Here is a 25,448-nt window from a genome sequence, read left to right as displayed (position 1 = left end):
ACACAGACACAAACACACAGACGTACATACAGGACATCGTTACAAAAGGACAAATGGCGAAAGAACTCTGGATATCATAACGCACGTGTTTGAGGAGTTGCCCTCGAGGACTGTTGTTGGATTGTATTCTTTTCAATGTAGTCTTTCTTTGTGAAATGAGAATTTAAAACATTTTATGGACTCAGTGTCATTGCTGTACAAGATTTGGAGATCCTATTTGAAAAATGGTGGGGATGAACTTTTGGGGTGGCTCGTGGACTGAGACACATGGGGTGGGAGGGGGAGGGGGGGTCACAGTAAATGATCTATTCTGTTGTACAGACTGAAAATATTCCTTATGTAACAAATGTCTATCAGTGACATTGCTTTGATGAATTGTGTTGCCACATCCTGTTTTTCTCATGTAGCGTTCTTGAAATGTTAGTATGTTAGGGTTACTCAAGATGTCAGTTTTCGATTTGTATTTATTTTGTGTTTAATTTGTATTGAGAAACATCTGCAGGATTCAGAGACCTTTTACCCTTTTTTTTTGTAATTTATTATTTATGTGTTTGTCTTTTTTAATTTATTCAGCTGGGGAATATTTATATATACAAAACCGGGTGGTGGAGATCTTATTGTTTGCATCAGGGCGACTCATCAGATTGTTTGAAGGATCTTGTGTTTTGTGTACGATAACACTTATCCGATTTTGTGAATGAAGCACTCTTTCTTTCCCGGCTTTGACCAGATTAAAGAGCTTGTAGTATATGTTAAATTATTTACTGGTAATTTAAGAATGTAGACTAGTCTCTTTGGGGTGGGGGGTGAGGGATAATGAAGTATTGATATTTGTCACTCATCTCATTGTGCGTGTAAAACAGGTGGACGAGCTCAAATCACATGTTGTAAATAGACAACTTTGGGCAAACGACTTTCTTAAAACCATCAAGGGGATCCTGCTGCTCCTGACTCTATCTCTCGTATTGCATGTCCGACATTCGGCTTTAATTTGCATGATGTTGTGGATGTTAGATTTCTCCTCCCCTTCACCTTTTCCATCATCGACTTGTTTCCCCCGGTATCACGCCTTCATTTTCAGTTGGTCGCTTTTCTCTCAACTCCCTTATCGTGAACGCTTTCTCGCCACACGCTCTGCTGCATCATGCTCTCGGGATGGGGGTCTGGGATGTCATAACACACGATCACTTATGGGAACATACAGCGTGGAGAATAAGCGGAGATGTAATCTAAGCAATACACATTGTTGTCCTTCCTATTTTGTACTTTGGGAGAAAAAAGGAGCAAAGCTGGATTGTAATGCATCACGGATTTGATTAATACCGAGCGGGAAAAATAGAATCGCCGCTAATGTATCCCCTTGTAACTACTGTGAACTTCAGTGCAACGGAAATAAATCCATTGACTTTGGGATGTTGTTTGTGTTTGCCGTTTTCTCTGAAACGAAGGGTGAGTGGTGCAAAATGACCCCCAAGCTTACTTCCCCCCTCTACCGGATGGCATCTCGTCACTTGATGAATGGGATCTTACTTTTTTATTTTAATCTGAATTTCAGCTTTTTTGTAAGATTGTCAATTGAAACAAGTTTTGAGGCCAAGTAATCTAATTTTGTCTCTAGGAAAATAGTGATCTCTGACATTTAATGTTGAATGCCAAGTTTGTCTCCTGAGAGATATGGACACAATGTTTTTAGATTTGTGGATTAAAAAAAAAATTGAAGTTTAACTAAAGTAGGCTAATTAAGTGAAATCAATCAATTAGAATGTACAGTGTTCCTATTTGCTCTATATTGTGTGTGTGTATATATATATATATATATATATATATATATATATATATATATATATATATGTTATTTACTATTTAAGTTTTGTAAAAATATATATATATAATTATTTAAAAATGTAAACAATTTAAGCATCATCCTGGATATTTACAAATTTATGCACATACTGTATGATGCAAATTATTTTTTTCATGTTTATTAGTCATTTCAAAATTGCACGTGCCATTAATTTGTTGCAGGAAAAATGTTATATCAAATAATTTATTTTTTATTGATCCCAACATATCCGCGTACCTTTGCCTTACTGCATATTAGAAATATATTTACACTTTAAAGTGAGGTGAGAATACAAAAGTATCTACAATACTACTATGTACATTTTTGGGAAGTATTTGAAGTTTTGACCACTGGAGGCCGCTAACACTGCAGTTTACAGCGCATCCTCTCTGAAGCACACAGAGGGGTACTTCAAGTAGCTTGTAAAATAACTGTAAAAAGCATACCTACACTGCGTATAATCAAACACCTCATAAATCAACATATAGGTTCATTATTTGTGACCAAAGCACAATTTAGGAACCTTTTTTTTTACATTATGATACGATTTAAGTCTTGAAAAGTAATAAATAGCTCACACATCCTATTAATTCATTGTCACTGACTCAAAATAGGAATTACGAAGGTTAACAAACATCTAAACACTGTGTTTGTATGGGACATCACACGCCTGCCTGCATATCACAGCTTTGTTAACCACGTTTTCCAACAGCATCGAAGTCACATCTGTAATTTGCAATGGTTTTCCTCATGCGCTCAAGCTCGACACGGCCCACAAAGTGAGTGCAGCCGTGAGGCCAGTGTAGCTTGAAGCCCATCCAGAGCATCTGGATCCAGCGCGGTGCTGCAGTCAGAACCCAGCAGCAGCTCCTCAAACTGCTCACAGTCCAGAAGATCGACCATGTTCTGCAGGAAGAAGCCTTCACAGAACACTGCCAGCTCCACCGCCTCGCACACCTGCTCCATAACACACAACGAAACACACAGATGACATTAGACTGAACTTTGATGCTGGAACCATGAATAATATGTTAGTGTAAGCTGTATGTACATACTTTGGAAGTCTGGTAGATGCTCACAGCATTATTGAGGTTTATTCTTTCTGAGCAGAGGATTTCACAGTGTCTCTTCAAAACTTGAAGCTGGAATGAGTGGGCCACGGGAAGAAGCTGTACAGGACATGACAGTGCACCTCAGCTTAAGTTGATTGCTTTATGCCAACTCCTTCGATTTGATTACAGAAATATATATTAAACAGTACTGTACTATCTATCCATGTCTTTCTTACCTCCAGCAAATCAGACACAGACACGTCTAAACATTCTGCTCCTCCACAGTACAGATGTGCCATCATCATCTGAAATAAACATTTACAAGCTATTTTAATGGCATTGCATAATATATGTTTGTCTTCCTGTGCATGTTCAGGCTGAGGTTTGTTGATTACCTGGAACGTGCTGTATTTTATGTCAGTGATTTCAATAGTCATGTGGTCTGATGTGCCATTACTCCTGTAGAGGCTCAGCAAGTCTCTGAACCTTATATGAAACAAGAGGAGCATATATAAAACATAACCAATCACATAACTGATTATATGGCGCTACATTCAAATCAGTCTGAGTAAGAGACCCACCTCTGTGAAGCAGACATAAGCAGAACTCTGTGGGCATAAAACGGCCTTCCCTCCACCACAAATATCACATCAGACATTTCAGTGTTATTCAGAAAATGAGCATCTGTGAGGGCGATATGGTATGTATTAACAATCATAGGCTTTTTGATGCTAAATTGCATATAGCGAGATGTTACTATTATTTAGCAAGGATGGACTGAATTAATCAAAAGTGTACTATACTATATTATGTATCAGGAGCGTTTCCTCTGGGGATGCAGTGCCTCCTCAAAATATTAAATGAGAAAAAAAAATAGTACAAAAATAAAACATTAATGTTACAATATTTTAAATTAAAAAGTGTATAAATCACTTGTTTTTTAAAGAAACTTTTTCCAACAGCAACAAGAGCAGGTACAGTTACAGCAGGAGTCCACATCTTTCTTGCCTCCCCTTAGCCCATTGAGTTTTAACAGACACTCTAAAACAAGTTTGGTGGGGGGTAACTGAGAATGAATAGGGGAAAGTCATTTGAGAGGAGGCAATACCTCCATCGTGATGTAATGGGCATGACTGGTTATGTTTGACTGTGATTGATCAGTCTGAATAAACAATATAATGGTGTTAGTAAGTAAACAACTCTGACACACTTCTATAACAACTTTGTTATATTAAATTATAGATTAGTACATATTAGTACATACAAAAAAAAATCTTTCCAACCCCAAACTTTTGAATAATAGTGTACATAGGTAAAAGTATGGTGTGTGGTGATCTGCATTACCCAGTTGAGCTGTTGGTGTGTCCTTTACTGCCAGAATAGACGGGGCGGCTGTAGAGCAAACACAGTGGCTGAAGATGACTGCCAGCTGCTTACGGATATCCTTACTCTGTATTAAAGAAAGGAACATACAGACATTTCAAATACAATATTTCACTTGGCTGGCAATTCTTGAAGCATTCGCATGTTTTTTGGGTGATGGATTTGTTAAGCAAACCTTGCTAGATTTAAAAATGGAGAAGAGGAGTGGAAGACCCTCTGAGAACAGCTCCTCGCAGTATTTTTCATCCCCAATAGCGGTGAAGTCTTTAAGGACAGAAAGTGTGAGTTCAGTCCTGGACTGGAGCTGGGCACTGCGCACTGACTCCAGCCATATGTGCAGCTTCCACGGCACTCCTGAGAGAGAACAAGAAGCTTAAAACACTGTAAACATTGAACTACAGATTACACAGCTAATCTATTACTTCTAAAACTACCGGTGCTTGTGCTGTAATGGTGAAAAAAGTTGACAGTATTAGTTATCTTAATTGAGAACCACTGTTTAGTACCTAGAAATGGCAGGTTAATCTTACCAGTGGTTCATTAATAATCTCTCTTTATGGCTTGACTGATCCTGTAATCATCGACTTAAATACACTTTGCTGTGCACATGCCAAAAATATTGCACTGTTTATGCATCTCTAATTCAATTTGTTGTCCATTTTCTTTCATTTACTGTAAATGAGTCAGATGTGTACCCAGTGCCCTGAGCTCCATGGTGACATCCAGATATCCGTGCTCAGCGCTGTGAAGGCTGGCTTCCTGCAGGGCTCTGATGCGGGCCTTACACAGCCGTGGAGCGCAGACAGACTTTGCATTTACTCCATCTTTCATTTCCTGTTTCTCCTGCTCCTCTACTCCCTCTGCCAGGATCTCCTCCAGAGAAAGCACATCTTCCTGCAGCCGCTGGGGCTCACTCAACAGCTTCCTCAACACATTCCTGGGGGAACAGACAATATTCAATACATAATAGCCTAATTCAATCTTGATCAGTGCATGTGTTTGTGTTGTTGAGGGGTCAGTACCTGTGTCCATGCGCTGCAGCGTGACTGAAGCAGTTCATGCCCTCATAGAGTGAGGATGTCAGATGCACCCGCAGCATTGGGTCAGCGCCACGGGACAACAGCAGACTCACCATCTCGTAGTTACCTGAACACACACACACCAATAAAACTGTTTCTAATAAAGCATGTTGAGGAAAGTTGTTAAAGGAATAGTTCACCTGAAAATGAAAATTTGGTCAGAATTTACTCACCCTCACGTCGTTCCAAACCTGCATGAGTTTCTTTATTATGCTGAACATAAAAGAAGATATTTTGAAGAATGCTGGTAATCAAACAGTTGATGGTCCCCATTGACTTCCATAGTATTTCTTTCCCTACTGTGGAAGTTAATGGGGACCAACAACTGTTTGATTCTTCAAAATATCTTCTTTTGTGTTCAACATAAGAAAGAAACTTATACAGGTTTGGAACGACATGAGGGTGAATCAATAATATTCTGACAGACATTCAGTACATTCAGACATAACTCTTTAAAGAGTGTGTTCCCAAAAATACATCAACACATAGACTTTCCAACAAGGGGAAAAAAATACTCTGGACTTTGTTTACACCACCCAGAGAGGAGCTTACAAGGCCCTCCCCCTCCCCCACCTCGGAGACCACATCACTGTCATGCTAATGCCTGCATACAGACCGCTCGTTAAAGCCATCAAACCAATACACAAACAGATACAAGTGTGGCTGCAAGGGTCGTCAGAAGCACTTCAAGACTGTTTTGACACCACTGACTGGAATATGTTTAAACAGGCTGCCACATACAACAACACTACAGACCTCCAAGAGTACTCAGAGACTGTCACTGCCTACATCACCAAGTGCATTGATGATGTAACGGTCACAAAGTCCATCACTGTCAGGGCCAACCAGAAGCCGTGGATGACAGGGGAGGTCTACAGACTTCTGAAGGCTCGGAACACTGCCTTTAGAGCTGGAGATGAGGAGGGCCTGAAGACAGCTAGGGTCAACCTTTCCCGCGGCATCAGAGAGGCCAAGAGACAGTACTCCATGAGGATAGCCCATCGCTTCAGCGACAGCAGAGACACTCTGAGCCTGTGGCAGGGGGTACAGACCATTACGGACTACAAGCCCCCACCACAGACTTGTGACAGCACCATCCCCCTGCTGAACGAGCTGAATGCCTTCTTTGCTCGCTTTGAGGCACAAAACAGCACCACTGCACAGAAGACTCCACCTCCTCCCGGCAACCAGGTGATGACGCTGTCCCCGGACAGTGTGAGGAAATCCCTCAGCAGGATCAATGCACGCAAAGCTCCGGGTCCTGACAACATTCCTGGGCGTGTACTGAGAGACTGTGCAGTGGAACTCACTGATGTCTTCACAGACATTTTCAACATCTCATTAAATCAGGCCGTTGTCCCCACATGCTTCAAAGCTACCACCATCATTCCAGTCCCGAAGAAGTCATCTCCATCCTGCTTCAATGACTACCGTCCAATAGCACTCACTCCTATTCTCATGAAGTGCTTTGACCGGCTAGTCAAACACCACATCAAGTCTGTCCTCCCCCCTCCCCTTCCAGTTTACATATAGGTCCAACCGCTCGACCGATGATGCCATCGCCACTGCCCTCCACCCAGCCCTCACACATCTGGACAAAAAAGACTCATATGTCAGGATGCTGTTCATAGACTTCAGTTCAGCATTTAACACAATCATCCCTCAACAGCTCACTCACAAACTGGCCCAGCTGGGGCTCAATACCTCTCTGTGCAACTGGCTGTTGGACTTCCTGACCGGGAGACCGCAGGCAGTACGGGTCGGCATTAACACATCCAGCACCATCACACTGAACACTGGGGCCCCCCAAGGATGTGTGCTGAGCCCCCTCCTCTTCACTCTGCTGACCCACGACTGTACACTGTCACACAACTCCAACCTCTTCATTAAGTTTGCGGATTACACGACTGTGGTGGGTCTCATCAGCAACAGAGATGAGACAAACTACAGGAACGAGGTGAGCAGCCTGGCCAGGTGGTGCAATGACAACAATCTCTCTCTGAATGTGGAGAAGACGAAGGAGATTGTTGTTGACTTCAGGAGAGTAGACACTCAGCATGCCCCTCTGACCATCAACGGTGCGACTGTGGAGAGAGTGAGCAGCACCAAGTTCCTGGGTGTACACATCACAGAGGATCTCTCCTGGACTAACAACACTGTAGCACTGGCCAAGAAAGCACAGCAGCGTCTCTACTTCCTCCGCAAACTGAGAAGAGCCAGAGCCCCAACCCCCATCATGTGCACCTTCTACAGAGGCACCATCGAGAGCATCCTGACTAGCTGCATCACTGTGTGGTATGGCGCTTGCAACGCATCCTGCCGGAAGTCACTTCAACGCATAGTGAGAGCAGCTGAGAAGATCGTTGGTGTCTCTCTCCCTTCCCTCCAGGACATTTACAGCACCCATCTCACCCACAAAGCCCTCCGCATTGCAGGCGATCCCACCCACCCGACACACAGCTTCTTCAGTCTGCTGCCATCAGGGAGGAGACTGCGGAGTCTCCAGGAGAGGACCAGCAGACTGAAGGACAGTTTCATACATCAGGCTGTCAGGAAGCTGAACTCCCTTCCGTCCTTGCCCATCCCCCCCCCCCCCCTTTTACTCTTTTACCCCATGCAACACTGAACTTTGATACTACGACCCCCCCCCCCCCAGCTCCCCACTTAAAAAACGGTGATCAGCACCTGTCACTTGTGCAGCATTGGACTGATCACTAACTCATCCAGCATTGTTTTATTTAACTGGTTTGCACTCTATCTATTCTGCTATGTGCCTTATGCCACTTTATTTATCTCCTTTTTTATTTTTCTACAATGTCCTCAGACTGATAAGCTCCTCTTGCACTATATATATTCACTCTATACATATACACATATATCTGCACAGTTTTGTTTTATTTAACTGGTTTGCACTCTACCTGCCATGTGCCTTATGCTACTTTATCGATCACTTTCTTTATTTGTCTACAAATGTCCTCATTTGTATATCTGTATAGTTGTATGTACATATGTTTAAACTGTATTTATCTGTATTTGAACGTCTACTGTCAGTAACTTAAATGTTAATTGTATGCACCAAGGGTCTGAGAGTAACGCAATTTCAGTTCTCTGTATGTATGTGCCGTACATGTGGAAGAATTGACAATAAAGCAGACTTGACTTGACTTGGACTTGACTTAAAAGAAAGCACGTTAAGGATGATTTTGTGCTGTTTTTCTCCACCTGCGGCTGATGCCAGCTGGAGGGGTGTTTCTGCTGAGCTTTGGTGGCCGTTTCTCAGGGCTGTGCCCTCCACATCTGCTCCCACATCTAACAGGAGCTGGAAAGGCCAAAGAAAGTTAATTTAACATGATAGTCCTCCAATAGCATGTCAATATACAGTAGATTGGAACTCAAAACATGCCTTATTTTGTAAGTCATATTTAAAATTAATGTATTATTAAAGTAAACACATAGACTATTCCAGAACCACTACATGAAGTAATAGTATTGTACATGTAACTAGTGTGCATGTTTACCTGCACTACGGATATGTGTCCATGCAGCACAGCAAAGGTAAGGGCCACCCAGCTGCGGCTCTCGGGATGGACAGAGGGATGTTTTGGTGAGCAGTTGGGGACCTGAAAAGAAAAAAAAAGGTAAAAACAAACAAACAAATGTATTTCTTAGTAAACCACCAAAATTCTACTGCATATGTGTGAGTTCCCAGAGTATTACACTACAACAAACCAATCCATTTAACAATGCCAATATCCTGTAGAGTGTAGCTTCAATCCTAATTAAACATACCTAACTAACTAATCAAGGTATATAGGATAAATGGACGTTTCTAGGTAAAGTGTCTTGGGGCAGGACACTGCAGGATTGGACATAGATAATCAGGTAAAAAGACCATTACCGCTACATCCAAATTTGCACCAGCATCAATGAGCATGTGCACCAGAGCCTCGTCCCCTGCTGAGCAGGCGTACATCAGAGGAGTCATGCCCTACACATCCACAGAGGGAGAAAGAGGGTTAAAAATACTTAACACAAAAGAAGATTTTGAAGAATGTTGGTAACCAAACAATTGATGCTATGAAAAAAAAAACTATGGAACTCAATGGCTATCGTCAACTGGTTACCGACCACTTTTTTTTCAAAATATCTTCTTTTGTGTTCAATGGAAGAAAGTATCTCATACAGGTTTGGAACAACCTGAGAGTGATACATTTGACAGAATTATTATTTTGGGTGAACTATACCTTTAATTCATGCAATTTTATTGTGTTATAATTCAGAAGTTCAGTCTTTATGGGTTCACCTGGTCATCCACTGTGTTCACCCCATCTGGGCCCAGAAGCTGGATAGCCTGGCCAATCAGATCAGTGCGGCCACAGTTGAGCATGCGAAAACCAAGATCCAGATTAAACTTGTCTGCGGCAGCCTTTGAATCTAGACGTTTAAATGAGCTGAAACAGCACTCTGACCTGAGAAACAGAAAAAGAGAGAGAATTTAGAGCTAATTACATAAAAAAATGGTGAATTAAAAAATACAGCAAAATATTCTGAAGGATGGAGAACCAAACTAAAAAGTTAATTGGGAAAATATTGAGAGGGGGAAATTTTGGAAATGTTGCTGCAGTATGTTTATATTTTCTACTTCTTATTCTTAATTTACAGTTATAGTACACATTTAGCGGATGCTTTTATCCAAAGCACATTCAGAGTACTATTTGTCAGTATTGAGCTCCAGGAACATCTTACTTGAGCTGTCGAGGTTCACAGTCCAGTCCAGGAAGTAGCTGTCGGGCAGTCTGTCTCACATCATCACTGTCCACTAACAGGCCCCGTCGATGCTCCACATGGAGCATAGCAACTCGCATCCACTCCATCAGAGGAGGAAGAAGAGGAAAAGGCCTAGTATAGAGAGACATAGTATTACTCAGTTATTTACCAACATCTCTCACTTTCTCCTTGCCAAAATGCACACACACAAACATTTAAATCCATCAAAGGTCAGGGCAGATCAAAAGTGGCGCAAAACTGGATCAGAGAGAAATGAGGACAGTATAATTACAAAGGCTGCTGAATTTGGCTCGCCAAAGCCTCTTTCAGTCCTGCCTTTCATTACCACAAACAAGCCTGGCACTTCATTCTTAATTACAATTTGTATAACAGCATCTGCCACAGATTCAAACACAGAGTAAAAACAGCAATTTTGTCAAATATTATTGCTGTTTTATAGTAATTTTCTATTTTAAAATGTAACTTACTCCTGTAATGGCAAAGCTGAGTTTTCAACAGCCAATACTCTAGTCCTCAGTGTCACATGATGCTTCAGAAATCATTTTAATATGCTGATTTGCTGCTCAAGAAACATTTCTTCTTATTATCAATGTTGAAAACAGTTGTGCTGCTTAATATGTTGGTGGAAACCATGATACAATTATTTATGATTATTTAAAAAAATAAACCATTTAAAATAACAGCATTTATTTCCAAAAAGCCTTTGTAACGTTATATCGTAAATGTCTTTACGGTCACTTTTGATCAATTCATTTCTATTAAAGTATTCATTTCTTTAAAAAAAATAAAAAGAACAAAAGAAAGTATAGATAAAACAAAAAAACCCCACTGAATTTGTTAAATAAATAAATAAAAAGTTTAAGGCTCTTGAGGTTTTGGCCCATTGATCTCACCTTTCTTTGCTAAGGGCTATCCTGGGTGGCTCAAGGTTGGGGTTCTCCAGTGACTCCATCTGTGGACTGCGTAGGTAATAATAGAGTGTGTGAAGAGCGTCTGGAGACCAGGAGATGGGCTGAAGGCAGAAAGGACGTCCAGGACTAAGACTGGGACTTGCTGAAACTAAACGCTGCATATGGTGCATTGCACGTGAGACCAAGTCACCTGGAGGACACATGCACACACATTTAAAGCACAAATGATACAAAATATCACATATTGTCAAATACTTTCTTTCAAGACACATATAAGTAAAAATGGCCTGCAGAAAAATAATGGAATTCAAATAACCTGCAATAAATGCCTTTAGTTCTGAAAGCAGACAAACGCCAAAATCACAGTGTGCTGCAGATAAAGAAAAGCCATCTGTGTTTCCAGTTCAACCCCATACACTAAAGACAGTAGCTGTGCAGCCAAGCACAATTGTGTCATTTTCTTTTAAAGTGCTGACAACACACAACACCAAGCATATTTCAACACAGCAAAATATATCTTCAGACCCATCTGTTTTATGTCCAAATGTGGAAATGGAAGATGATTCGGATAAACTGAAATGTCTAAGAGCTTTATACTAAATTACTCAGAGGGCCTTTAAATCTGCTGTTTTTGCGTCTGGAAGCAGAAATCCAGACACAAGCTGTCCGCCAAAGGAAGAGAAGATATGATGAGGACAGGCCAAAGACTTACTCCTTAAAGTCAGAGCAGTTTACAGTAAAGACAGTGGACACTGTCCTCCATATGTGAAAAGCATCATAGAGGAAAGAAACGAGACTGAGAGAACACAGTGACAGCGGAAATACATCATTTCATCCTTGAATGGAAATTTACTGCTTTTGTACTTAATCTGGATAATCTTTAAATAACAGCTAATATGTGAATGAAAGAAAGAAAGGTGTGAGAAACAATCTAAGCAATCAATCACATATGGTCTACACGGTCCTTAATGAACACTTGTGCTCCTTAGTTCTTAAACAAGGGCTTCTTTACGATTGCTTGAGTGTCTGCAATCATAAAGAAGGTGCTTTTTACTCCTTTGACCCAAACAGAAGGTGCTCTTGTACCAGCAAAACAACTGCAGGAGTGTTGCTGGTCCCCTAAGGGAGAGTGTGTTTCCCTCTCTGGTGAATGCGAGCAGCGGCCCCCCTGCCTCATCCTGAACTGCGGTCTGCTGCGTAAACAAACTGCTCACAGCTCAGGCGCTCACACACCCCTAGGCCGGCCTGCAATGTCGAGTTGTTAGAAGCTTAAAATGTACAGATGTCTCTCTCTGTCTTACCACGTACAAACACTCATGCAAATATAGCATTTCGCTAGACAGTAATAGACGGAAATGAAAAATTGAACAACAGTGTTTATAACATTAAAAGTTTTAGCAAGAAGAAGAAAAGTACCTTATGGGTAACCTAATTCTTAAAGAGAACTGCTGTCGTTTACTAGACTGAGAAAAGCTATTTCACCTTGGTTAGTTCACCCAGAAATGAAAAATCTGTCATTAATTAACCTTGTGTCGTTCCAAAAAGACTTTTATACATCTTTAGAACACAAATGAGGACATTTTTTAATATACTGTATATATTCTCTCATCCTTTCTGTCCAATCCTTTGAAAGCCCACGCAATCAAGCATTAAAAAGTACAAAAAGATACTGTACAAGTAATCCATATGAATCAAAAAGTGTAATCCAAGTTTAGCCTTGAACTGCTCAATTCAGATGGATTACATTAACAATTAACTTTTTGATTTGGTTCTGTAGACTTTCAATCGAAGACAGAAATCTCTTGGGTTTCATTAAGAATATCTTTATTTGTATTTCAAAGATGAGTGCAAGTCTTATATATAAATGATGATCGAATTTTTATGTTTGGGGATGAGTTATCCTTTTAATCATTTATTAAGAACAAAAAATCAAGAAGGTTTGAAGTTATTGCTTATAGTTTCATCATAAAGGCTATATCATGATAAAACAGTGTTAATACACGAATCAACGATTCTTATGAACCAGTTCTTTTTAGTGACTCAACAAAAATATAGCACGACCAGAGTAGTCTGATTCCAGAACTATTGACTGTTATGGGCCGGTGAATCTAAAACATAATATACAGCCAAACAGTTTAGCTGTTTACATGAAATGAATGGATCTTATGAACCTTTTCTATTTAGTAAATCAAAAACACTTTATTATTCTAAATACAACATGATTTGTCTTTTACAGTTCTAAAAGAACCATCACTGGAACACCTGAGTTACCAGAACCAGAAATGCTTTCTTATGATTTTCTTCCATGTGGCAACAAGCATTTATTTGTTTGTTTAAACTAATAACATGCAAAACATTGTCACAGTCCTTCAAAAAGAGATGAATATGAATTGAAATGCTTGTAACTTACTGAGTTCAGAGAGGCTGCCCACACAGGTGGCCAGCAGAGCCTGCTCCAGCGTCCTGAGCTCCAGTTGTGCGTAGGCATTCTCTCTGCTCTCCACCGCTGAGTCTGGACCCTCAGCATATGGGCTGAAATGAGCAGGCAGGGATAGCTCACCTAGTCATAAAAATACATTTACAGCAAGATTAAATCATTAGAACTCAAAGCACCATTCAATATATTTCAGTTTGATCTTTTTATTATCGTGTCTCTAAATGTGAACTCTTACGTCAGTGTTGTGCAACTCTAATAATTTTGGGGAGAACGGGGGAAGTCAGACTGCCAGTCGAAAGTCAATCGTTCCCATATACAGTATGTGTCTCTGACAGAGATAAGAGGAGGAAGTGTGGTAAGTCATCATTTCCTCTGGTCATAACTTAACTCTTTCTCCTGACTTTAGTCTAGTCTTCCTTGCTCAATTATTTATGCTTTGTCTTATTGCTTTTCTAAATGTCTCTAAGTGTCGATTCCACTTCTGGAGATGATTTTTTTGCTGATTAATTATTAATTATAATGTACAATAAGGATTTTGTTTTAGCTATGTCTGTACTCATATAGATTGTCATTGGAAACACATGGCTCTCGACAGAAGGGTGATCTATTTTTTTTTCACCAAAGCATAAGTATAATTCACAAAGAATATAACAATCCCCACGGAGTTATAAAATGTTATCTGTTTTATCATGAATGCAGAATTGATACCTTGCCAAGCTTTCAGAAACAAAGTGCAAAATGATAGTCAGTAAAAATAATGAGCAGATCATATGTTTGGCAGCTGGTTTATCAAGCCCAAATGCAGAATATGTTTTTTTGCTTCCTTTTTTATTTGATTTGAAATCCATGCCTTACCCCTGGATCCCTCTTTCAGTGGGTATCAGAAGGGGATCAAATGAGGGATTTGAGTGTGGATTTGTTTTCTTCATCAAGCTAAACGATAAACCAGTCATAAGGTACAGTACACACATTCATATGTGCCACGATGACTCAAAATATCTCTCCAGATGTTGACCACCTGATTTATTGGGGCCATTTTTATTACATCGTTATAACATGTTATTGAACTGTATTTCTCTTAGAGCTATTTTGTGAATAAACTTATTGTATAGCCACTTGGTACAGTCAAGTGAACCACGGCCTCGCTTGACCGATACTAAGCTATTGTTTTTGCTACAACAGCAGATTCTCAGCTTAGTGTGCTACGACTAAAACACAAAAGAGTGATCATCGGAGCAAACGATAGCAGTTTTCCGAACAATATTCAATGATATAGTTTTATGAACAGAATCTGATGTTAAAAATATCTATAAAAAAGAAGTTTTGCACATAGTACTGAGTCTAGTCAGAATATGTATATAACCACATATGAATATGCCCTGAACTGAGGCAGTCTGGTCTAGTTGAGGTCATTTCACAAGTGCTACAGATCATATTATTATCTAATACAGTGCAGCTGAAAATACAGAAATATGTCTTTATAGAGACCCCAAATCTAAAGCAGGTTTGCAGGTCGGGCAGCCAGATGGGTTTGTATATGGGTCCGGGTGAGCCACAGGGTGTGTGATGCAGCTGGTCAGGCTGTGGACCCACAGACCCAAACCCCTCTATCCAGGACACACCCGTTCGCTTTCCCACAGCTAGCCGTGTCTATACTGGCAGCCGTGAGGCTATGACATGCGTCATAAGCAGCCGCACGCTCCCACAGACACACATACACACACATACGCTCTCATCTGCTACCATCATTGCGGACTGAGGAAGAGGGGAATGTGTGTGCACTGCCATTATGTGGAGAGAAATCGAGCTAATGCACACCACTGATGGGAGACTGGGAAATCCATATGAGTGTCATAGGCCTGACCAGGAGTTACTCTGCCAATGAAAGAGAGAAGCTCTGGGACATGTGGCAGAAAATACTCATGAAATGAGATGAGCAGCATATAGAAGCAATATTTGCTGAAGGGAATCCAGATGTACCTGGTAGGGAAAATTGTATCTATATAATGGACTTCTACTAAAGTGTTCATATGTGCACTGTAGAAAACCATCATAAAACCAGAAAGATGTCAGTCAAATTATATGGTATCTGCTTCCAAAACTCTATCGGAGACATCTAATATTGATTTTTAGAACTGAAAAGTGCTCGTTTTCAAGGTGCCAGACTGTTAAGGGCTTCCTTTGGATGTCTATTACAAAAATTCTCAGGTTTGTGTAACACAACAACTGTTTTGATGTTTTGAGACAATTTTGGACCTAAGAAATAAAAATATGATCACATTATTCAATACAAGTGAACAAAAATGTCAAACGTAATGCTCATCCAAGCAATTATTAACAATTTTGGTAAAACTTGTCTTAAAGGCTTTATTTATAATGCATTGTAAAGGGGTATTAAAGGGTATAATGCATTATAATTATTCATAATGTGTGTTGCAATACATTATAAATAATTATAACCTAATTTAAAATGCAGTGTAACAATGAATTGATAAGTGTTATAATGTATTAACTGTGGTTAATTATTCATGAAATGCGTAATGCATTATAAGGTGCATATCATAAGGCATAATTAATACATTAAAACTACTTTTATAATGCATTATAAATAAAAGCTTTAAGTAATGTGTTGCCATTATTTTAATTATTTTACTTTTATTACTAAATATTAATTATTGTCATGATATGCACAGTAACCAATAAATGACCAACTGAAAATAAATTGAAATCAATTGTTTTAAATGCTAGTGATTTAGGCATCATTCGTTATCATTTATTACATATAAAAGTTAAATTATTTTGATTTTAGATGATAGAAAACAATCTAAATCTAAAAACAGGTGTGTAAATGAAATAAATAGAAAGGTAAGTCCAATGTTGATTGATACAGATCTTTTAAATAAATCTTTAATATCAGGCATAGTTACCTGAAAGAACAAGTTGCTTTACTCCAATGCTCTGCAATGTGTTAAAATGACCCAACTTTGACTTTAATACTATTTCACATTAAGATGTATTATCCATGTGTTGTGTTCAATAACTGGCCAGTTCTTTTGTTCAAAAGTGTTCTCCAACAGAAAACAAATCCCTTAAGAAACTGCTGAAAGAAACCTTTCAATTGCAAGCCCGAATGTAACCCCACTAATTTGCTTAAATATGAGTGATAAAGCTATTTTGCTTGCCTGATTTGACTCAGGTAATACGGTGTGAACACAGTGCTCCAGTCACTCTGTCACATGCTCCCACAACACCACCATTCTACACAGGGCACAATGGCACAAGTGTGCTGAAGAGCCAGAGTCAATCGGCTCTTGTGTTATAGGTGCTGAACTGGAAGTGCTTGTTGATTGAGGACGTGGAGCGCTGACTGCTATCTCTAAGCAGTAAAGGGGAGGTGCCCTGTTAGTTGTGTGTGACTGTGCACACAGACCATTTCTGCCAGAGGGCAAACCACAGAGTGATGATAATAACAACTTCCTGCATCCCGTTCTGCTACTGATTTAAGACGCAACCCCCAACTCAGTGAAAGAGCTTTGCTTTTACAAATCAAGTCAACAGGAAAATACAAGGTCAAAAGATTTACTTCTTAACAAGCTTGGCCTACTTTCTTTGCTTTGCTGTTTTCACCTAATAAAAGAGTGTGAAGGTAATAAATCCAATAGATTTCCAGCATCATGTAACTTTTATTGTAATATTTCATTTAAAGTTTATGATATATCCAGTAAAAAGAGAATGAACTCAAGAATATAATTGAAACGGTGACTGGCTCATAAAGCAGATGGCTCTCCTACTGTGGCAATAGCAACCTGAGTGCAATAGAACCTTCTAGAACCTCAGCGAATGAGAGGCTCCTGGAGTTTAACAGTCTTCATAATGATAAAGTTAAACATCATGCAGATCTTGGCATGGTGCAGCTACTCCAGGTGTTCACATACTCAAATGCAAGACCTAAAACAACGTTTCACCGGCATGCTACTGCCAAAATATCATTTATTCAGGTCAGCTTCAAAGAATATGAGGATGATTCTTCAATTAGGGCCACCATTTTTGGTCACACTTTATTTTAAGGCCTATTTCTGCCTATGTTTTTTGCTAATTTTCTGTTTATTAATAGTTAGTAAGATAGTTGTTAAGTTTAGTTATTGGGTAGGATTAGGGATGTAGAACATGGTTATGCAGAATATGTGCTTTATAAGTACTAATAAACAGCCAATATGTTAATAATAGGAATGATAATAAGCAAGTAGTTAATAGTAAGAATTAGTCCCTATTCTACAGAGTTAACCTAAACTTTTGAAAAATTGCACAAATAAATATGACTTGATAATATAAAATAAGTGCAAAGTACTTTTTTAAAATAAGTTTCCTGATTCAACAAATTTTGTAAATTATTATTGGGTCAAGTCTCCTTTGGCGCTTTATACAATAGATTGTTTAAAAGCAGCTTCACAGTAATAAATAGGAAAATAACAGAATCAATGATGTTTTAACGTTTTTAAATATGAGACAAATTCAAATTGTGCCGTAAATCAGTTCTAAAAAGACAATAATGTTATTGTTTGCTTCAAGCCAGTTCAGTGTTGATTCTGTTCAGTTCAATAACTGTAAAGTTCATCAATTATGAAAAATGTTCAATTCAGCTATAATCAGCTCTAGAAGACAACTGTGTTGTTATTCAGCTCAAATCAGTACAATGTTGATTTAATTCAGTTCAATAACAGTTTTGATTATTCAAAATTCATAAATTATGAAACAAACAGCTCTACAGAAGACAACAGCGTCTTCATTCAGCAGTGTCAGTGCAGTCAAATCAATAATATTTGTCAATATTAAGTGTCTCCCCAGTTGTAAATCCCAACTATTTAGATGTTTTTCTTTAAAGATATCTTAGGGGAAAAAGCTCCACTGAAGTATCATCCATTTATAGATGATCTCTGTGGCTGACAGTCAGGTCACTCATCACAACCCCTTTCGCATTTTGACACCACTTGCTACCTCAAGCCATAACTAAAACAGATTGACAGCCTGGTCTGTATCAGAGCGGCCTGTGTGAGAGCTACAATCAAAAGCCAAGAATTCACTCTGAAGCCTCATTCTTGTGAAAGATGGAAAAAGCAGAACTACACAAACTCAGCGCTACACAGGATCTCCATCTGCCCGCTTCTCTCACCCATAAACCCCTGAGCCAGTTTCCACCAAGCCAGTAATTTCAATTGCAAAGTGTTTTTGTAGCAGTTCTTCAAAACATGTCATGGCTATAACGTGGATTTCCTGATCTGGGGGTTGAATGGAGGACACAATCTCTTTCTGATGATAGCTTAATTACTTACAGACTATTCACTGGGCTTCGCAGACTAACTGGGTTATCGCTGAGTAGGATTTTAATGTAATTTAGCTTGTCAGACTGCAATATTAATCAAAGTTGGAGGGTTTAGTAAGTAGGTGATATGTTGAGGAGAGACGGCATTATAACATTAATCATGCAGAGCTAATCCATAAAACATGATGGGTGTCAAGACTCAAGGCAAACAGATACTGCTAAATAAATCACTCAGTGTAATTGCTGTGATGACACATAATTGATTAAATTGCACTCTGTGGTAAAAAATCCACATACATCACTCAAGGAACACAATGTGGATGCTTGATTAACCTCTATTAACCCTTTGAAATAACTTTTCAACAAGGTGTTGATTAAATCACATTCAATTCACACAAGGTCCTCAGTTAACAACATGATATTCACCCAGGCTATACATAAGATGATAATCCCCTTGGAGAGTCTAAAATGTTTTTTTGACACCTACTTTAACAGTTAATGGTGGCACAAAGAGGTGTAGAGTAACTTAAGCTAGATGGTATACTTAACATGACTGATTAGCAGTGATTTTTATGGGCTGTCAGGAGCTATGGAGAGCAATATGGTGTTCCCCAGCGCGTACTTATTCATTGAAGTGCTTTTTCTGTGCTTTATGAAAAGCTCCAAGGAACATTGTTCTTTGAACATTAGCAATGCTAATGTTAGCCTTTAGTATATATTTGGATTAATGAGGTGCTAACAGGAACAGTTTCTTTCAGTTGTGAATGCTCTTTATGTGAGCATAAGTGATTCGGTGCTTGTAGTAACAAAACAATGAAACAGCCCCATAAAATGTTTTATGTTGTATCATAAAATTCTACATTCCTACATACATTTAGATCTTGTTTAATGTAAATCAAACTGCAAGTGTTCCCTCTCTCTTCCGGTTTAAACAGAATTAGACTTCACATGGCGCAAATCCGATCAGAGCTAAAGGGATAGTTCACCTAAAATTGAATATTCTGTCATCTTTTATTCCCCTTATGCTGTCGTTCCAAACCTGTATGACTTTGTTTCCTTTATAGAAACAAGAATATTATATTTTGAGCAACCAGATATATATAAAAAAAAACACATTTTACAAGGTGATCATTTTTTATAAATTCGTACAATGTGATGTTTGGAAAAAAATGTATAATTTTTAGAAAAAAGTAAGCATGAGGGTCCATCCCTAAACTCAACCATTGTTTGAAAATGTGTGAATGAAATCAACATGGAACAACACGAGTAAATTTAAAATTCGAACAGAAATCAGCAATGGAAATTTGCCTGAATATTGCTGAACCTGAAGTCAATGCAGTGCAACTTCCATGGCCACCCTGAATTTAGACTAAGTAACACCTCTTTGGAACAGATACTAATGGATCCAGGCAGGCATGCTGGGGAGCTGAGGAAGGTCAACTCTCACACAGAGCAGCTGTCATTGCATGTTCTAGGAAGGCACCTTCTCCTCTCCTTATAGAAAGCATTTGTCCACTCTAGGTGCTTGAGGGCCCAAGTGAGACCCTCAAGATGATGTTTATAATAGCACTCAAAGGCTGCATGTGCAAACACAGAGCACAGGCCTCGTGTGAAATACTAGCTTTTCTGTAGCAGCACAGAAAATGTTTACTTCTAAATATTCCCAGAGGACATTTTGGACTTCCGAGAAAATCTTAGTAAAGTAGAGCGAATAATCTTACTTAAGAAAAAGGTTCAGCCTTTTAAACACCCTTGAGTTTTAAATGACCATGGCTGGGAAATGCTCTAATTTCTGCGGTTTGTAGTCAAGCTCAAAGTAACTTGGCTGTGTGGGCGGAAAGTTTTATGAGGATAATTAACCAATGATGATTACAAGGCTCCACACACAGTCCAAAACTCAACACCCCATTCTGTGGGACTGCTCTCACACTGCACAGAGCCAATCTGATGTGAACTGTGTCTCACCTGCATCCCCTCATTTGACCGGCTCTTTTATGTCCTGTCTGTCTTTAAAGCCAAGTGGGGACCTCAATTAAATAAGACTATTTATTCAAGGCCCTATCGTTTTCCTTCCAGAAGAATAACAAGTTTCCGTTTGACATCTTGCATGGCTGAGTCATAATGGCCATTATTAGCTTGTTTATTGTGAAGGCTTGTCTGTGATTGCAGTTGACCTCCACCAAAAATTATAGTGATAAAATGATCAAATACAATCAAAAACTGATAAACGGTTCTTTTAGTAAACTAGCTTTAATGGTACAAAAGTTGTGAGTGGAAGCAAGATCTAAATAGACGTGTGGGCCATTTATGCAATACATTTTGTGGCTATTTATGCAACATTTTTCAAGGTTCTCACTGCTGTGCTCTCTCATTCTGAAGAGATGCTTGTTTTTTTTTTTTAAATACCCCCAGCCAGCCACTGGTGGGTTGTTTATATTTTCAGCTGGGATTTTCCCAATGGCCTGCCAGTTCATAAAAACCCAAAAAACTACTTTGCTATGCCGACCTAATAATATATTGAATAAACAAATACATTTCAAGAAGTGGTGTTTTGTGTATTAAGTGACAACCTACAATGTAAATTCACATTTCTAATGCCATTTGCTCCAGACAGTTTGTGTGGACAAATGCATAGAGACCAAAGAACAAGCAGCTTTCACAATAGAAAATGACCTTTTTCTGTAATTTAAGCACTAAACAGTACCAGATGTGGTTCTGCTCAGCATGTGAGACAAGAGTGTTTGACATGAAAGCCATATGTAAGCCTTCAGTCTCTTCTCGCTCTCTCTAAATAAAAAAGGTACTATTTCTGTTACTCAAACATCAGATTTCCTGGATGAATGAAATTTGAAATTGATACACCAATACATGTATGGAAATAATATGACATCTTTTCGTCCTCACCTAACCAATTAAGACTAGCACTTACCTATTCTGTTCTATTCTATTCGGTCTAATTTATTTATAAAAAAACCTTGCTATGTGCACTGTGCTAGACTAACTGAGAATTGTCACAGCACTTGTATATTGTTGCTCTCGTTGGTCTGTTTCCTTCTACTTTGCTAGTTGCTTTGGATAAAAGTGTCTGCCAAATGACTAAATGTAAATGTAATATTTTATACAACATATTTTACTCCGAAAGCTGGATGTGAAGTGTGCTTCATAGAATGGCACGTGACTGCTGAGTTTCTAAGCATCAGTAACACACAGGTCAGCTGTGTCTGAGTATAAGTGTGCAAAACAACTTTACGGGTGATTGAGCACGAGTGCACTGTCACATCAATCATGCTAAGTGTGTACATGTGAATCGGATTAATACATTTCTAAGCCTATGCCTTCAGAAGGGGTTTCTGAACTACACCTACCCTCTTAAAAATAAAGGTGGGTGTCACATCAGTGCCACTGAAGAACCATTTTGGGTTTCCCAAACAATTCTTAATTACTTTATTAGAGTAAAGAACATTTTAATAATCTAAAGAACCTTTTGTGCAATGGAAAGGTTTCATGGATGTGAAAGGTTCTTCATACATGACAATAAAGAACCGTAGGGTGCAAAGTAAAAACAGCTACCACATTCAGATGTACAAAGTGTACTGTAGTATGTAGTTTGTGTGCTGCTGTTGGCATTACAGCAGCTTGATGATTTCTATTTCAATCCCATGAGATGTCAATAAACTCTTACTTTTCTTCCTGAAAGGCATGAAAGCAAAAACATAATTTCCTCTCTTGTCGCCAAAAGACATTCTTTCTGCACAGTGCCAAGCAGACCAGCTTCGTACAGGCTGCCCTGTCACAGAGACAATCACCAGACTGATTTAAACCAGAGGGAGAGTGTGTGATGGCTTTCCATTCTTCTCACTCTGGCCTCTCTCACTTGTTTCTGCTTATTTTCCACAGCTTGCCCGGCTTGTGGATGGCTTAGAGCAGAACAATGGGCTTTTTGTGCACTTCACTTTCAATGCGTGTGCCTATTGGGCTGTACAGCCATAGCTAAAACGTATTTATAATGTGGAACCTACCATTTATTCAGTAAGTTCTGATAAAGAGAGAACTGTCGAATTGAGAAAACAAATACAGACAGGTAACAAATATAACACATCAAAACTGAATCATTAAATGTTTAGCTATAATTTAATCAGTATTACTTGTGACAGTCTGCAACAAAATTATGGATGCACAGGTTTAATAAGCCTATCTACTTGTGCCAACAAATAGCAAATATAATTTTCTTGTATTTGCCCAACCAGTTTATTGTAAGATACACCAAAGGCAACGCATCACTGAGCCTTGAGTTGTCGTGCATAATGATCAGACTTGTGGGAAGACTTGCATTTTTGACATTTGTTTATGCACAATTATGCAGAGCTGACATCCCTCTTTGAGACAAGATGAAAGTGGAAACGATAATTAGTATTTTCACAGAGACCAAGATCAAGGTGCCCTTCAAAGACTCAGAATCTAATCAAATCACACATTTGTCTCTGTATCCAAAATAATAATGAATACATTTTACATACAGAGATCATGTTACATTACAAATGTAATTATTTTTGCAGCCTTGCAGAGTCACTTGCAATTATAAATTAGTGTTAGATATTATAATTACTTATAAGGTATTAACATGCAACAATAAACCTGTTTTTAATAGAATGAGAAATTAAAAGTGCAACTAGTGAAAATGTTTAAATTCGTCAACTGTAACACATGCAGTTGTGTCAAACATTTATTTTTAAGGCACTCTATATTGCTCAAGCCACATTAACTAATATTTATATTATATTTTTGTTATGACTATGCACAGCAATGTTAAAGTCTCTACAAATAAAACGAACCACAGGCCCTAAATCCATGACCACAATAGAAAATTCCTCAGAATGCTATGCTTTCCTTCCGGGTTTAATGCTACAAACTTGAACTTGAATGGACAGTGTAAAGTGTTAACTATTAATTCGCGTCTTACCATTGGCGTTCTTCCCGCAGATGAGATGTTCGCAGTTTTGAACGAGACCAAAAATCTCCGCGTCATTGTTGACGACAGCCTCCAGCGCCTCAGGGGTCACTGGAGAGGTGTTGATCCCGCTCTGCGCCGCCAGCACGCGGAGCCCGATTTCCCCCACTAGATTTTCAATGCAAGCGGTCAAACAGATGGCCGCGTGCTCGTGAATGCGCACTGAGATGCGAGTGTCCACCATCCAGCGGAAAAAACGCCCGACAGACAGACTCAGCGTGCAGCGGGAGGACTTGCTCTTGCGCAGGACCTCCCCAGCGCTCATGCTGTACAGCGAGATGGCTCTGACCGCGGCCGAGACGCAGCTTTCCGCCAGCGCCCAGCTCATGAGCAGTCTCATGGCGCTCTGCACCTCGAACCGCGTGCACCTGCAGTGCACGACACTCAACCGCTGCGCCTCTCTGGAGATCCGCAACAAAGCTCTACGCATAAGCTGTGACAGACTCCTGACGCTCTCTGGAGTGAAAAGCAGTCCCTCTCCAGCAACTTTACGCAGGACAACATCGATCTCCTCTTCTGTCCAAGGGAACTCTTCTAACTCTGGTAACCTCGGACATTTGGAGAAGATGTCCTCTGGGTCTTCAGGAAGCACCGTGTTCACTGTGTCCCAGCTGTTGTTTCTGCTGTTCATGGAATCCGTGTAGCTCCACCAGGTTCCTCGCTGTGGAGAGCTGATGAGCGCCTGCGAGTTGGACTTGGAGGAGGACAAGCTGAGGGATCTGTAAGAATCACCGGCTCCATATCCAGAGTCCAGAGTCAAATCCTCCAAAGTCTTCATAATAGTAGTATTGCTCAAGGCTGCCATATCTTGTTTATTTCTGCAAGTGGAGTGATTTATTCCGCGTTTTCCAATATGTAGGGCTTACCAGGAGATGCACTTCCTCCCTTGTTAGTAAGCACGCAGCGCAAAGACAAACTCCTTGACTTAAGTTAACGCACGTCCATCGTTAAGCACAGCGCTTGGTTTAAAAGTCTGCACACATGGGCAATCCAGTGCCGTATGACCCACGCTGGTCAGAGAAACTTTTGACAGCTAAAAGTTTCGTCCAATCAGCGCACAGCTTTCTCTCAGCCAATCAGACACGCGCAACGCTCTCGCAGTTCAGTGCAAAGTCAGAACACAGAACACAGGACATTTTAATTTTTTTTTTTTTTTTACTAAACACAGTCTACCACTAATTTATATCACTATCGATACCACTAAGCTTTAATATTGAATAAATAAATGATAAGTCTAGGATTAATAGGCAATACATAGCAGCTAACTTAAACAAATTTAAGTGGTATACTAATTCTATAGAGGTTAAATATTCCTGCATCTGTTTGATTCACGTTTATGCCCTCGTGTGGTGGTTAGTAGAAGGATTATGCTGAAATAATATCTGAACAAGATTAATTTTAATGAACTTTATTTATTCTTCAAAATAAGAATTTTTAACAGGGAAAAGTACATACCTAAATCCTCTACAAACAATTTCACAGAAATTATCCCTTCATCAAAACTTGTCTGTATTACCGTGTAAGTCTAACACTCTTTATAATTTGAAGTATTTTGAATAAACCTCTATTTTAAACTACTCATTAAATTTGAAATAAAGAGACAAACTGCAGAATATTAGCCAACACC

The 25,448-nt window shown here is 39.4% G+C and overlaps 1 protein-coding gene across 1 annotated transcript; it reads right to left on the bottom strand.

Moving 5' to 3' along the window:
• Positions 1-1,956: 1,956 nt before the first annotated feature.
• Positions 1,957-24,823, bottom strand: LOC306884874 (ankyrin repeat and BTB/POZ domain-containing protein 2-like). Its single transcript, XM_079441102.1, has 17 exons — positions 23,774-24,823; positions 13,467-13,616; positions 11,039-11,246; positions 10,104-10,256; positions 9,661-9,826; positions 9,256-9,345; positions 8,876-8,977; positions 8,580-8,676; positions 5,301-5,424; positions 4,974-5,215; positions 4,454-4,632; positions 4,240-4,345; positions 3,477-3,579; positions 3,291-3,381; positions 3,132-3,200; positions 2,899-3,012; positions 1,957-2,800 (listed from the first exon to the last, which is right to left on the bottom strand). The coding sequence occupies exons 1-17, from the start codon at positions 24,624-24,626 to the stop codon at positions 2,600-2,602; spliced, it is 3,048 nt and encodes a 1,015-aa protein (XP_079297228.1). The 5' UTR covers positions 24,627-24,823; the 3' UTR covers positions 1,957-2,599.
• Between the last annotated feature and the right edge of the window lie 625 nt (positions 24,824-25,448).

Source organism: Barbus barbus (genome assembly GCF_936440315.1).
Source record: "Barbus barbus genome assembly, chromosome: 2".
Lineage (NCBI taxonomy): Eukaryota > Metazoa > Chordata > Actinopteri > Cypriniformes > Cyprinidae > Barbus > Barbus barbus.
The sequence above is the reverse complement of the archived record's forward strand: the minus strand, read 5'-3'. Positions and strand labels throughout refer to the sequence as shown.